At 35.8% G+C, this 12,340-nt stretch overlaps 1 protein-coding gene across 8 annotated transcripts in view; it reads right to left on the reverse strand.

Annotated features, from left to right (window-relative positions):
• The window catches only part of C18H18orf54 (chromosome 18 C18orf54 homolog), a 34,565-nt gene extending 22,460 nt beyond the window's left edge, over nt 1–12,105 (reverse strand). The window contains exons 1-6 of one of the 8 annotated variants that reach the window (XR_012427223.1): nt 12,045–12,105; nt 10,156–10,282; nt 9,147–9,475; nt 8,108–8,356; nt 7,082–7,232; nt 4,181–4,283 (exon numbers count right to left, since the gene is read on the reverse strand). Coding sequence is in view for 5 of the 8 variants with exons in the window: in XM_074022685.1 (XP_073878786.1) it covers nt 4,181–4,283; nt 7,082–7,232; nt 7,568–8,356; nt 9,147–9,429 (1,326 nt within the window). In the remaining 3 variants the exon portion in view is untranslated. Of the gene's footprint in view, nt 1–4,180; nt 4,284–7,077; nt 7,233–7,567; nt 8,357–9,146; nt 9,476–10,155; nt 10,283–11,144 lie in introns of those variants that run through there. The other 7 variants (XR_012427221.1, XM_005586659.4, XM_074022686.1 and 4 more) reach the window with 7 other exon arrangements.
• Nucleotides 12,106–12,340: the final 235 nt, after the last annotated feature.

A 12,340-nucleotide genomic window follows, 5' to 3' on the forward strand; every position in this document is an offset into this window, starting at 1 on the left:
GAACCAACTAACAGTATTATAAATAAACAGCACAACCACACCAAAGGGAGTTGGGAAGAAAATAATTAACCTAAGTAACTCTGGAAAACAGTATTTTGTTATGATGTTATAAGGCTAAAGATCAAAAAAGCAATATTTAGCTGGGTGTGGTGGCTCACGCATGTAATCCCAACACTTTGGGAGGTTGAGGCAGGTGGATCACTTGAGGTCAGGAGTTCAAGACCAGCCTGGCCAATATGGTGAAACCCTGCCTCTACTAAAAATATAAAAATTAGGCGGGTATGGTGGGTGCCTGTAATTCCAGCTACTCGGGAGGCTAAGGCAGGAGAATTGTTTGAACCTGGGAGCAAAGGCTGCAGTGAGCAGAGATTGTGCCACTGTGCTCTAGCCTGGGGAGACAGAGTGAGACTCTGTCTCAAAAAAAAAAAAAAAAAAAAAAAGCAATAGACAAATAATGTAATCTAGTTAGTAAATTCGTTAATTAGAGGAATATGGGTTAGCAGTTCTAAAACTACTTTGCATGTATAATAAGACTGAACAAACAAACTTACTGTAGATAATGAAAGGATTCTCATAGGAGGAGAAAGTTACAAATAGGGAATGGGAAAAGCTAAAACAAACCATGGTATTAGACTGGAATCAGAGGTATCAATATGAACTCATGATTTTATACATATATGTGTTTATTTATAGGTACACACACATATACACATATATGTACACAGATCAACAGATAAAAAAATGTACATATGTGAGTATGTGTGGGTTGGTAAACTTGTTTCCTAGATCTTCCTGCTGACATAGTTTATAATGAACAACACCTTAGTAGCACTCAGCACAACTAATGCCTAGATCCTAGTTTCTAAATGCCGTTTTCCAACACAAAGAACCATGGGTCCTCAAAGAACTGCTCAAAAAAGAATGGAGACATGTAAAAAGGACACAGGAGCCAACATGAAGGAACTCCTAATGGCCTAACCTGAAACAATTGCAACAGCAGCATAACTAATTATACTGTACTCTAAACCAAGAATAAAATAAATTAGTGAATCTGTATAATATAATTTACTAAACAAATATAAAGGAAAAGATAGTTTTTCATTATACAAGGTTTTCAGTTAATATAGAAACAAGACAGGATTCACAAATGGATACTAAAATTAGTAGACGAAAGTTTGAGGAGAAACAGGATATCTGCAAAGTCTCAAAGTTCTTTCTAAGATATTTAATAATTACAAGTAGAATCAGTATCTTTACTAAGGATAAAGATCACCTTTAACTAAGTGTTCAAAGTTAATACAACCAGTTTTTACATATTCTATCTTTATTACATATTACTATTATTGCATTAATTTATCAATATATTAATGATATAAATATATAATGAGCATGATGCAGTGAGAACAGCACATCACTTCTTCAGCATTCTTGCCAAAAATGCATAACCTCATTCTAATCATGAGAAAACTTCAGACAAATCCAAACAGAAAACCTCTACAAAACAAGTGACTGATCCTACAGACCTGCAGATGATCTGGCAAACAAAGAATTCAAAATAGCTGTTCAAAGAAAACACAGCAAACATCAACAAAACACACAGAAAATAATTCAGAAAGATGCACAGATACCAACAAACAAACACAAGAAACATGAAAAACCAAGAAAATATGACACCACCAAAGGAATATAATAACTCTAGTAACAGACTCCAATGAAAAGGAAATCAGCAGATTGGTGGGAAAAGAATTCAAAATCTTTTTTTTTTTTTTAAATCAATGATACAAAAAAACCACAGAGAGATAATTTGACCAAATCAGGAAAACGATTCACAATATGAGCAACAAAGTCAACAAACAGAAATCATAAAAAAGAACCAAACAGAAAATATGCAGTGAAGAATTCAATGAATGAAATTTTAAAATACAATAGAGAGCTTAATAGACTTGATAAAATAGACAAAGAATCTCTGAACTTGAGGATAAGTCACTTGAAATTACCCCATCAGAGAAGGAAAAAGAGTAAAGAAAGCCTACAAGACTTGAAGGGTACTATAAAATGAACAAATGTCTTACCATGGGAATTCCACAAGGAGAAGAGAAGTCAAAAGGCACATAAAACCTATTTAATGAAATCATAGCTGAAAATTTCCCACATCTGGGAAGAGATATGGACATTCAAATCCAGTAAGCTCAATGGCCCCCAGTAGATTTAAGCTAAAAACAGCCTCCCAGAGGCACATTATGGTTACACCGCAAAGGCAATTCTAAAAACAGCAAGAGAAAACCATCAAGTCACATGTAAGGGAGTTCCCATTAGACCGACAGTGGATATCTCTGCAGAAACCTTAAAGGCCAGGAGAGGATGGGATGATATATTAAAAGGGTCGAAAAAAATATCACAAGCCAAGATACTATGTCCAGCCAAGCTTTCCTTCAGAAATGAAAGAGAAATAAACTCTTTCTTATGTAACCAAAACCAACAGAATTCACCACTACTAGACCTGCCTTACAAGAAATGCTCAGGGGAATTCTACATCTGGAAGCAAAAAGATAATCACTATCATGAAAACACATGGAAATATAAAACTTACTAGCAGAGGGAAAAGAATAAAACACTACTACAGAAAACCACCAAACCATAATGATAATATGAGGGGAAAAAAGGAAGAAAGAACATATAAAATGACCAGAGTACAGTAAACAAAATGACAGGAATATGTCCTCACTTATCAATATTAACCTTGAATGTGAACAAATTGAATTCCCCAGTTAAAATTTGAAATGGACTTCCTGAGTAGATAAAAATAACATTGTCCAACTATATGTTGCCTACAAGAAACTCCATTCACCTTTAAAGATACACATAGACTTAAAGTGAAAGAATGGAGAAAGATATTCCACACAAGTGGTAACCAAAAGCAAGTAGGAGTAGCTTTACTTATATAAGACAAATCAGACTAAGTCAACAATTGTAGAAAGAGACAAAGAAGGTCATTATTATGGTTTAAGATTTCCCATTACAACTTACTTTTAAGAAATAATCACTTGTGGAATATAAATTAGTATTATCCATTACTGCAGCATTATTCACAATAGTCAAGATACAGACTCAACTTAAGTATCCATCAACAGATAGAAGGGTAAAGAAAATGTGACATATATATACAACAGAATATTGTTCAGCTGGGCCAGGCGCAGCAGCTGAAGCCTGTAAACCCGGCACTTTGGGAGGCCAAGGCGGGCGGATCACAAGGTCAGGAGATCAAGACCATCCTGGCTGACACGGTGAAACCCTGTCTCTACTAAAAATACAAAAAAAAAAAAAAAAATTCAGCCAGGTGTGGTGGTGGGCGCCTGTAGTCCCAGCTACTCAGGAGGCTGAAGCAGGAGAATGGCATTAACCCGGGAGGCGGGGCTTGCAGTGAGCCGAGATCGCACCACTCTTCTCCACCCTGGGTGACAGAGCAAGACTCTGTCTCAAAAAAAAAAAAAAAAAAAAAAAAAATATATATATATATATATAGTTCAGTCTTCAAAAAGAAAGAAATCCTGTCATTCGTGACAAAATGTATCACTCTGGAGGACATTATGTTAGGTAAAATAAGCTAGGAGCAGAAAGATAAATATCATAGTTCCCATTTACATGGGAAAGCTTACTAGCTTATCTCATAGAAGTAAAGAGTAGAACAGTGGTTACTGGAGACTGGGAAAGGTAGGAGGGAGGTAAGGAATAGAGAGAGATTGCTTAAAGGATAAAAAAAATTATAGCTAGATAGAAAAAATAAGTTCTAGTGTTCTAAAGCAGTATCAGCTAACTATAACTAACAATAAATTATTATATATTTCCAAATACATTAAAGAGAGGATTTTTGAAAGTTCCCAACACAAAGAAATGATAAATATTTGCGCTGATGGTATGCAATTACCCTGATTTGATCACTATATATTCATGGTGTATCACATCACCATGTATCCCAGATATGTATGATCATTATGTGTTAATTTTAAAATCTTAAATATTATAAAAAATAATATAATCAATAATTCTGGAAGGAATTATGTGTATTTGAGAGGAGATTTGAGTCTCTTTTATTTTAAATTATCTAAGTAACTTAAAAATTAGTATCTACATATTATTCATAAATTTTTTAATAAGTTTTAAAACTTTTAATTTCACCTACCTGATTATCATTATTTAGAAAGTCTTCAAGAACCCCTGTAGCACTCTTTGCCCTTGAAGTTTGTTGAGGACTATCATCAGAGTTAACAGGAATAGGAGATTTGCTAAACAGGATTTAAAGGATGCAAGATAGTAATTATGTTCCCAATTTCTAAAAAGTAAACAGTACATGATTTAAGAATTCTCATTTAAATACAAGTAATCACCAAGAAATAATCATCATGGATATGATCCATATTAATGTTGTATGGTAATTCCCTTACCTTCTCCCTAAACTGATACCAGAATCCAACCCCTTCTTATCTCCCTGCTTCTCTTTTCAAGTTTTAAGTAAACACTATGAAGAAACTGAAGATATCAGCATTCAGCTAAACAAGGCCTGAACTATAGACTATGCTCCACAAGTTCACCTTGTTTGAAATAAACAGTACATTTTTCCAATTAAACATTGTTACCAGATAATAATCAACAACCCCATGAACTATTAAAAGTTTTTACTAGAATGGCAGTTAAATGTTCTCCTACTTGAAGGCAACAGAACAGACTTCCCCTTTATAACTGGTATTAACATAAAGGACAGATTCTGGAAAAAGAATTCTGAAATTAACATTCCTGCATGCAATCTCAGTCCCACTCATTGTATGACCTTAGGTAATTTATCTGAATTTCAGTTTCAACATTTGTAGTCCCATCTATCTCACAGATATATTGCATAAACTGAATTAATTTTCTATGTACCTAGTACATTTAATAAATACCCATTTTTTTCCTGATATTCACGGGGTAGTAGAGGAAAGGGTATCCCCAGAAAAAATAAGAATGTTCCAAGAATCCAATTCTATTAATCACAAAAATGAATTCAACCTATTTCTCTCTTATTCTTACATCACTATAAGGTATGTTTGTAACTCAAGAACTCAGATATCTAAGAATCTTTTTTTAACATTTACACAATGCTGATGTTTTTCTTAATAAGCATGCTTCTTTATTGACATATTTGATTTCTAATTCACAAGCTCTTTCATACTGTCAGGTAGTCCTTTCTCCGATTCTTTACTAACACTTTGTAGATCTGCCCATCTGTTATTAAAAAACATTTACCACACTGTTGAAGACGGGTAAAGAGTACATAGAGGTTCATTATGTTATTCTACTTTCGTAATTTATTTGAGCTTTTCCATAATAGCTGTTTTAAAAAAGCAATGATCTGATTGTGGTTTTGCTCTACCACTTAAAATACTACCTTGAGTACTCCTATTCCATTTTGTTTTTGATGACAGGTTGATAATAATTTGTCAATCTCAAACTGAGATCTATTCCTTCTCAGCAATTCATCACTAGTTTTATCTACAAACATTCCCATCACAATATAAATTCAGTCTTCCAAATTGAATTGTTATATGCAAGGTACTCAGCCAAACTATTGATAGTATTAATTATACAAGTTAGAAGTTACATTATCAAATTATAAAATACATTAAGTACATTCAAAAATTTTAAGCACCTCTGATACTACTTGCTTGCCCATTTTGGTTCCAATTAAAATCAAAGTATTGCAGCTATGATACTTTATTAATACACAGAACAAGTGATAAAATAAGCAACTAGGAAACAAGAAGGATAAGAGAAGTTAAGCATTACATGAACTCATTATCAACCTAAGTTTAAATATATATATCTCAACATATATATGAAATATATGATATATATGTGATATATATGAAATATATATGGAGAAATTAAGCTAAAAGGAGAAAACAAAATATTCTAGATAATCATCATCACTACTAAAATTTATAAGAGAGCTCATTCTAGGTCAGAAACTTTATATTCATTTTCTAGTCAAATTAATCCTCACAATAACCCTGAAGCAGACATTATTTCTCCATCTTTAAAGTTTAGAGAAGTCAAGTAAATTGTACAAGGCCATAGGTAGGCTTCTAAATTGGAATTATAGTCAATGTCTACATTCTGAAAACAGACAATCAACTGAGAATAAAAAAAAAGAATCCAGGAACTAATAGACTCTGTCTATAACAGAATGAAAGTTTAGACAACTAAAGATAATAAATTATCAAAGCCTAAGGCATGATATGGGGTTAGCAATAAGGCATTTCTGATAATAAAAAATGTACCATCATTTAAGGAAAACAACAACTAAAAGGGAAAGTAAAATGTAAACAATAAGAAATCTGTAACTCTAGGCCGGGCACAGTGGCTCAAGCCTGTAATCCCAGCACTTTGGGAGGCCGAGGCAGGAGGATCACGAGGTCAGGAGTTCGAGACCAGCCTGGCCAACATGGTGAAACCCCGTCTCTACTAAAACTACAAAAATTAGCTGGGCATGGTGGTGCAGGCCTGTAATCCCAGCTACTGGGGAGGCTGAGGCAGGAGGGCAGGAGAATGGCTTGAACCCAGGAAGCGGAGGTTGCAGTGAGCCGAGATGGTGCCACTGCATTCCAGCCTGGGTGACAGAACAAGACTCCATCTCAAAAAAAAAAAAAAAAAAAAAGAAATTTGTAACTCCATTATATGGAGAGAATATAGAGGAACAGAGGAAAAGCTTTAAGTCAGAAGAAAATAACAAGAATTTCATAACCCTACTCTGCAAAATAATTGTTTCTGGTTCTAATCCCTCATATTAAGATGCTTATCAATATTTTATAATGAAACAAAATGAACACGTAACCAAGACAGATGTTATATAAAGTACCTAAGGTTATGAAACATCATACCATCTTGTGGTAATAAACGAAAAATGAAATTTAAAGCAAGTAACACAAAGCTATGTTCTATGGAATTACAATATTATTAATCACCATTCATTTAAATATAAATCAGATATTCACATGACATTTTTCATTTGGAAAACTAAACAGTTTTTCCATTGTCACTTACTTACAAAGTAACAGGAATATTTTCCCATGATCTTTCTGCTTCAAGTTTATCTAATGAGCAAGGACTGTCATCCTTTTTCATGGACTTTGGTAATTCTTCAGTACACTGCTCTAGATTTCTCTTGGCCTTCAAGATAAGCAATTCAATTTTGTCACCTAATTGTAAAAGATGACTATTAATCCTTAAAGAAAAAAATTAATGTAAAGCATAGCAAGATCTCACAAAGTCAACAAGAGTTCTGATCATTTGGAATGTACATTCATCTATAACAGCAAATTATGTTACAATGTGACATCTCAAGCAAAGAAAAAAATGGGAGAAAAGACATATTCTAGGTACAAAATGCTGTATGTGAAGATTATAAGCATTTTAAAAAGATGTATGACATGAAAACAAAACATAAAAGCTCCCAGATATCACATCAACTTACAGCATTTCTTTTGGTTTAAAAAAAAAGAAAAAGAACTATAAGCTATAAACAAAGTATTACCACTGAATGGCTTTGTGGATTGTCCTGGGAGAAGTGGATTCTCACATTCACATTGACTATGTTCAAAATCACATTTGTATTCATTAACTAATTCTTTATCATCGCTCAAGGAATTTGAAAAGTTTGAGGGTTCAAAAGCATATTCAAAACAATCTAATTTATTCATAAGCTGAGAAGTTCCTTGTGCCTGATGACTGTGTCTATGGGAACACTGATCATCTTTAAATATTTGACAAACCCTTTGACTATTTGCATCAGGTAGCAAGTCTTGATTGTGGAGCCAGACTGGGTATTTGAAATCAGGTATACTAGTTATCCCTGAAACATTAAGGTCAGATTTCTGGCTAGTGAGCCATCTTGGATAATTCTTTTCAAGACTGTGTTCTGAACTGTCCTTGAAAGACGATTTCTTGGGAAAAGACAAAGATGATTCAGAAATGCAATTATTAGTCCTATTCATAAGTTTTGGGTTTTTTAGCCTACCACATTGCTTTCCATTTATATTTGTGCATACAACAGGAGTAACAAAGTTATCCTTGCCCACAGGAGTGGAGGGTCCTTGAAAATTTGGATTCTTCTCAACGTCCGATGAACCCAGTCTTCCATGGCATTTCTTGTTTTTCTTGTTCGTTCGGTGACTCGGTCCAACATAAGTATAAGAAAATGATCCATCTGCTGGGAGTCTTAATAGATCATCAGTTGTTAGGCTCATGGAGTCTATGTCATTAATAGTCTGTCTTCTACAGGAGATGAAGTTTGAGTGCTTTTTGTGATCAAGGTTTTCAAAAGCTGAAAAACAAAGAACAGTTCTGTTTATTACATACAAATATTTTATAATATCCAACAGTAAATGAGAATTAAGAATTTAAGAGTCATTTTGCTGCTTTCCCCTTATCCTCACTAAAGTTTCGATTAAAAGTATAAAAAGGTATAGGTTGATAAAATAGGATGTGCTTTTCTCACGATTCTTCATTCTGTGTTAATTTCTGCATGTTTCTCTCCAACCTCCTGAATTTTCCTGTGTTCTCGAATTTACTGTTTCTTCAACTTTTTTCATCTAGACATATTTGATACACTAACATAATCACAGTAACACTGGTCACTCAATATTGGCTGTAGCTTAGAAAAAAATATGCTATTAAACTAGTTGGAAAAATAACTTGTTTTCTCACCTACAAACCCTGCAATGGCATGGATTACACGTAGAGAACAGCTCTTCTCATTCTTTTCTTCTGGAATATACTGACCACATACCCCTAAGAACTGAACACAAACTTTTTCTATTCTAGGGTCGTTCTGTAAGTGTTCAGTAAAGTAGTAATTGGTTTATCAACAACTGCATTTTCCAAACCTGTCTTCAAGGAAGCTTTATTATGGACAAACTCTTAACATCTTGTGAATATTACTGTTCCATAGAGAATTATATAATCATTTTACAAAAATACCCAGATCTCAATATTATAAGTTATTTTTACTCAAAAATAACAAAAATAATGTCAAACTTTACAATACTACAGTACATCTCTCAAATGCTTCAAAACATATGAACATAAAGAAAACATAAAAAATAAAAGCATACCATTGTTTGGTTTGTAAATATAGTTGCAGAACTGTGACATATTAGTAAAATCCTCATCAATGTTAATTTTTCCAGTACTGGTACCAGGATACATTTGGCTTAGATCAAAATCATCAATATAAGCCTGTAGAGCTTGAGAAGCAGATCTGTACAGCTTATCTTTATAGTGATAAGAGCCATCAGAATTAGAGGAATTACTATCACTCAGGCTGCAGCTTGCCAGCAGCGAAGATACTGAAGATTCTCGAGAACAAAGTCTATGTTTTGTCTTTGATTTTGCCATGGCTTCTTCACAGTGGATTATTTCTATTCATTTCCCTTAAAAACAACTGTAATACAAAAACAAAATGTTAAGGTGCCAATTAAAATAGTGACCATATACAAACAAAATTACTAAATATGTAAACCTTTCATAATTTTCTTTAAAGAATAAAATCCATTATCTATAACAGACACTCCTTGTTTGGAATTGTAGATTTTTTGTTATCTTTATTATTGTGCATTTCTTAATCAATGATTTAGAAAACATTTTGTGAGTACCTACCACGTGCCTGGAAGTATGTATACAAAAATAATCTGAGAATATACATGGAAAAGACCAAAGAAAGAGTACTCACTCCTTAAAAAGTCCTAAAAACTACTTACGAATAGTCTTTTCCCTTATGGTGATATATTCTATGACATCACAATACCTAAAATTCCCCTATACACAATATTTTTCAAATCATAAGCCTACCACCATGTGCTGCAGATAATAGTGCTCAATAATTTTTTAAAGCCATCAAATGAAGTATTCAAAAGAAGAAGGAACAAAGGAGAATATTTACTTTCAATGTTATAAATGCTAGTACATTTACAACATTTAACTGTAAATAAACTGTAGGTCTTATTCTGGAATGAGCTAGCAATATGCACGTTTCCTAACATAGTTAATAACCATTTCCTGACCTTCGTTTTTTGCTACCACCCTCCCTATTTTCAATTCTTATGTTAAATGGATTCAGCTCACCTCTTTTAAAGGAAGCTTAAATAATGTGAAAATCAACTCAACGTGTTCTTCTTACTGCTTGTCCGTTCTTAAAATTGAGAGAATCCCTGTCCACCTCAGTACAGTAATAGGATGCATATTTGAAAACCTAAGAAATAACAGAACGAACCGGCACTAATTCAGTCCATGATGACATTCTTTTTAAAATTAAAGCAATTGATTTCCTATACTAAAAAAGTATTGTTGAGGACTTAACATATGCTATGATGTTATAATGTTTAATTTTTGGCTATAATTTTAGAAATATTTAAGTTATAACAACTTGTAATCTTAGCAACTATTAAATTTGGCTTTAAATATCGAAACTTTTCTTATTAAATAAGAGACAAAGTAAAACATCATCCTACCACAGCGTTAGAGCATACAATGGCCATTACAAGAGATCTGACCGTGGTCAGTGCAAATGGCAGAACATAAGGAGGTAACAGTTGTTTCGTCTCATTGATTTCTCTGAATGCTGTAATACTGGTATTATCTCTGACGAATGGCTAAACTAAGCCAGCTTCACCTTTTTCGTATCCCTTTTATTTAAAGAAGTTTAAATTCACTCAAATAAATTTGTTTGGATAAGCCTGACCAAACGTTTTCCCTCTTTGAATGCCGAACAGGCTACTGATTTTATTTTACAAAACCTTAAAAGAGAAAGCTGTTGTATTGGTATCCGTAAGTGGATGATAACATTTACTAGTTATTTCAGCACACAGGACAGACAAAAAGAAAATGCACAATTTAAGTTTTATTATGAAAAGTTTTCCAACTTTTCCCCAAAAGTGTACGCAAAAGTAGAATCATTCAATAAACCCCTATGCACTCATTATCCTGCTTCCAACAATCACTGAACAGATCCCAATTGTGGCTGAAGGTGGGTATGGACCCACCCACTTCTTCCCACTTCAGCCACAGGATTATTTTGAATCCCATATATCTCACGCAAATCCCATATATCTTACCATTTCCTCTGTACAGGCTTCAGTTCGAATCTTCAAAAGAAAATCCATCACGCAGAAAAACAGAATTTTAAACTTATTGACAAGAAATTTCAACTACCTTTGATTCAAAAACAGAACGTTCAGTGTCAAATAGCCAATGGGAATATCGCACAGGAAATTAAGAACAACTCTTGGAAATAGCTCTGTGACTCCTAAGTTAGGAAAGGGAACGTTTGTTTACTCAGCAGCAGAAAGCCAGGAACCCACCACTGGTCAGCGAAGGTCGCCCGCACCCCGCGCTGCGCATCTTTCCCCTACCGGGCGCTCTGAATTCCAACTTTTCCAGCCCCAATCAGGCGACACCCTCCCTTTGATGTTCCACCGCCCGGCAGTCACAGACACAGACAAGGTCTTCAAAGAGGTGCTTTTCACTCCGAAACCATTTATTCAGCAACCAGGGCGAGCGCCGCAATGGACTGAAGGAGAAGTGTTCGGAAGCGACAGACCCAGAGCGCAAGCCTCTTCCCGTCGCCGCCTCAGGTCCCCAAACGCCTGTGTCAGGCCCCTCCGCCGCGTACCGCGACCCTGCCTCGTCCGGGGGGCACTCCCCCTACAGTGTTCCTCCTTCCACAGAGACTCCACAGGCGCCCTCCCTCAGGAAACGTCTCCTCCTCTTTCCTCGCCACTCTCCTTTCGCCTTTTCTCGGCTGTCACAGGATGGGACAACCCTCGAAAAGACACCGTCCTTCCCGGCCTAACTCACCTCTAAGGCCCCAAAATAAAAATAAAACAAAACAAAAAAACCGCACACTTCCACAGCTCTCCGCCGAAAGCTCAGGCCTTTACCCAACGCGAGACACCGCAAAGCATCCCGAACCCGGACACCGCCCCGCCTCAAGGATCGCCTCACTCGCAGCTTACTCAGCCGTCACAGCAGAGCTCAACGCCCGCGCTCGCTTTCAAACCGCCCCAACATGGCGCCGGCCTGCGGTGCGCACGCGCGGCAGTGGGGCGCCGGGCGCTAGGGGAGGCGAGGAAGCGGCCAGAGCTGAGAAGAGGATGCTGTGGAGGGTTAGGTCGCGACCCCTGCTGGAAGGTGCTGTTTCTCCCTCCTTTCTGGGGCTGGGAGGGGGCGGATGTGGGCTGCATCCAAGTCGCTGCCCCCCACGCCCTCCCAACCTCCGTCACAGCTAGTCTTGGCCAGCCCCGGGGTCTGC

This window comes from Macaca fascicularis, chromosome 18 (assembly GCF_037993035.2).
Source record: "Macaca fascicularis isolate 582-1 chromosome 18, T2T-MFA8v1.1".
Lineage (NCBI taxonomy): Eukaryota > Metazoa > Chordata > Mammalia > Primates > Cercopithecidae > Macaca > Macaca fascicularis.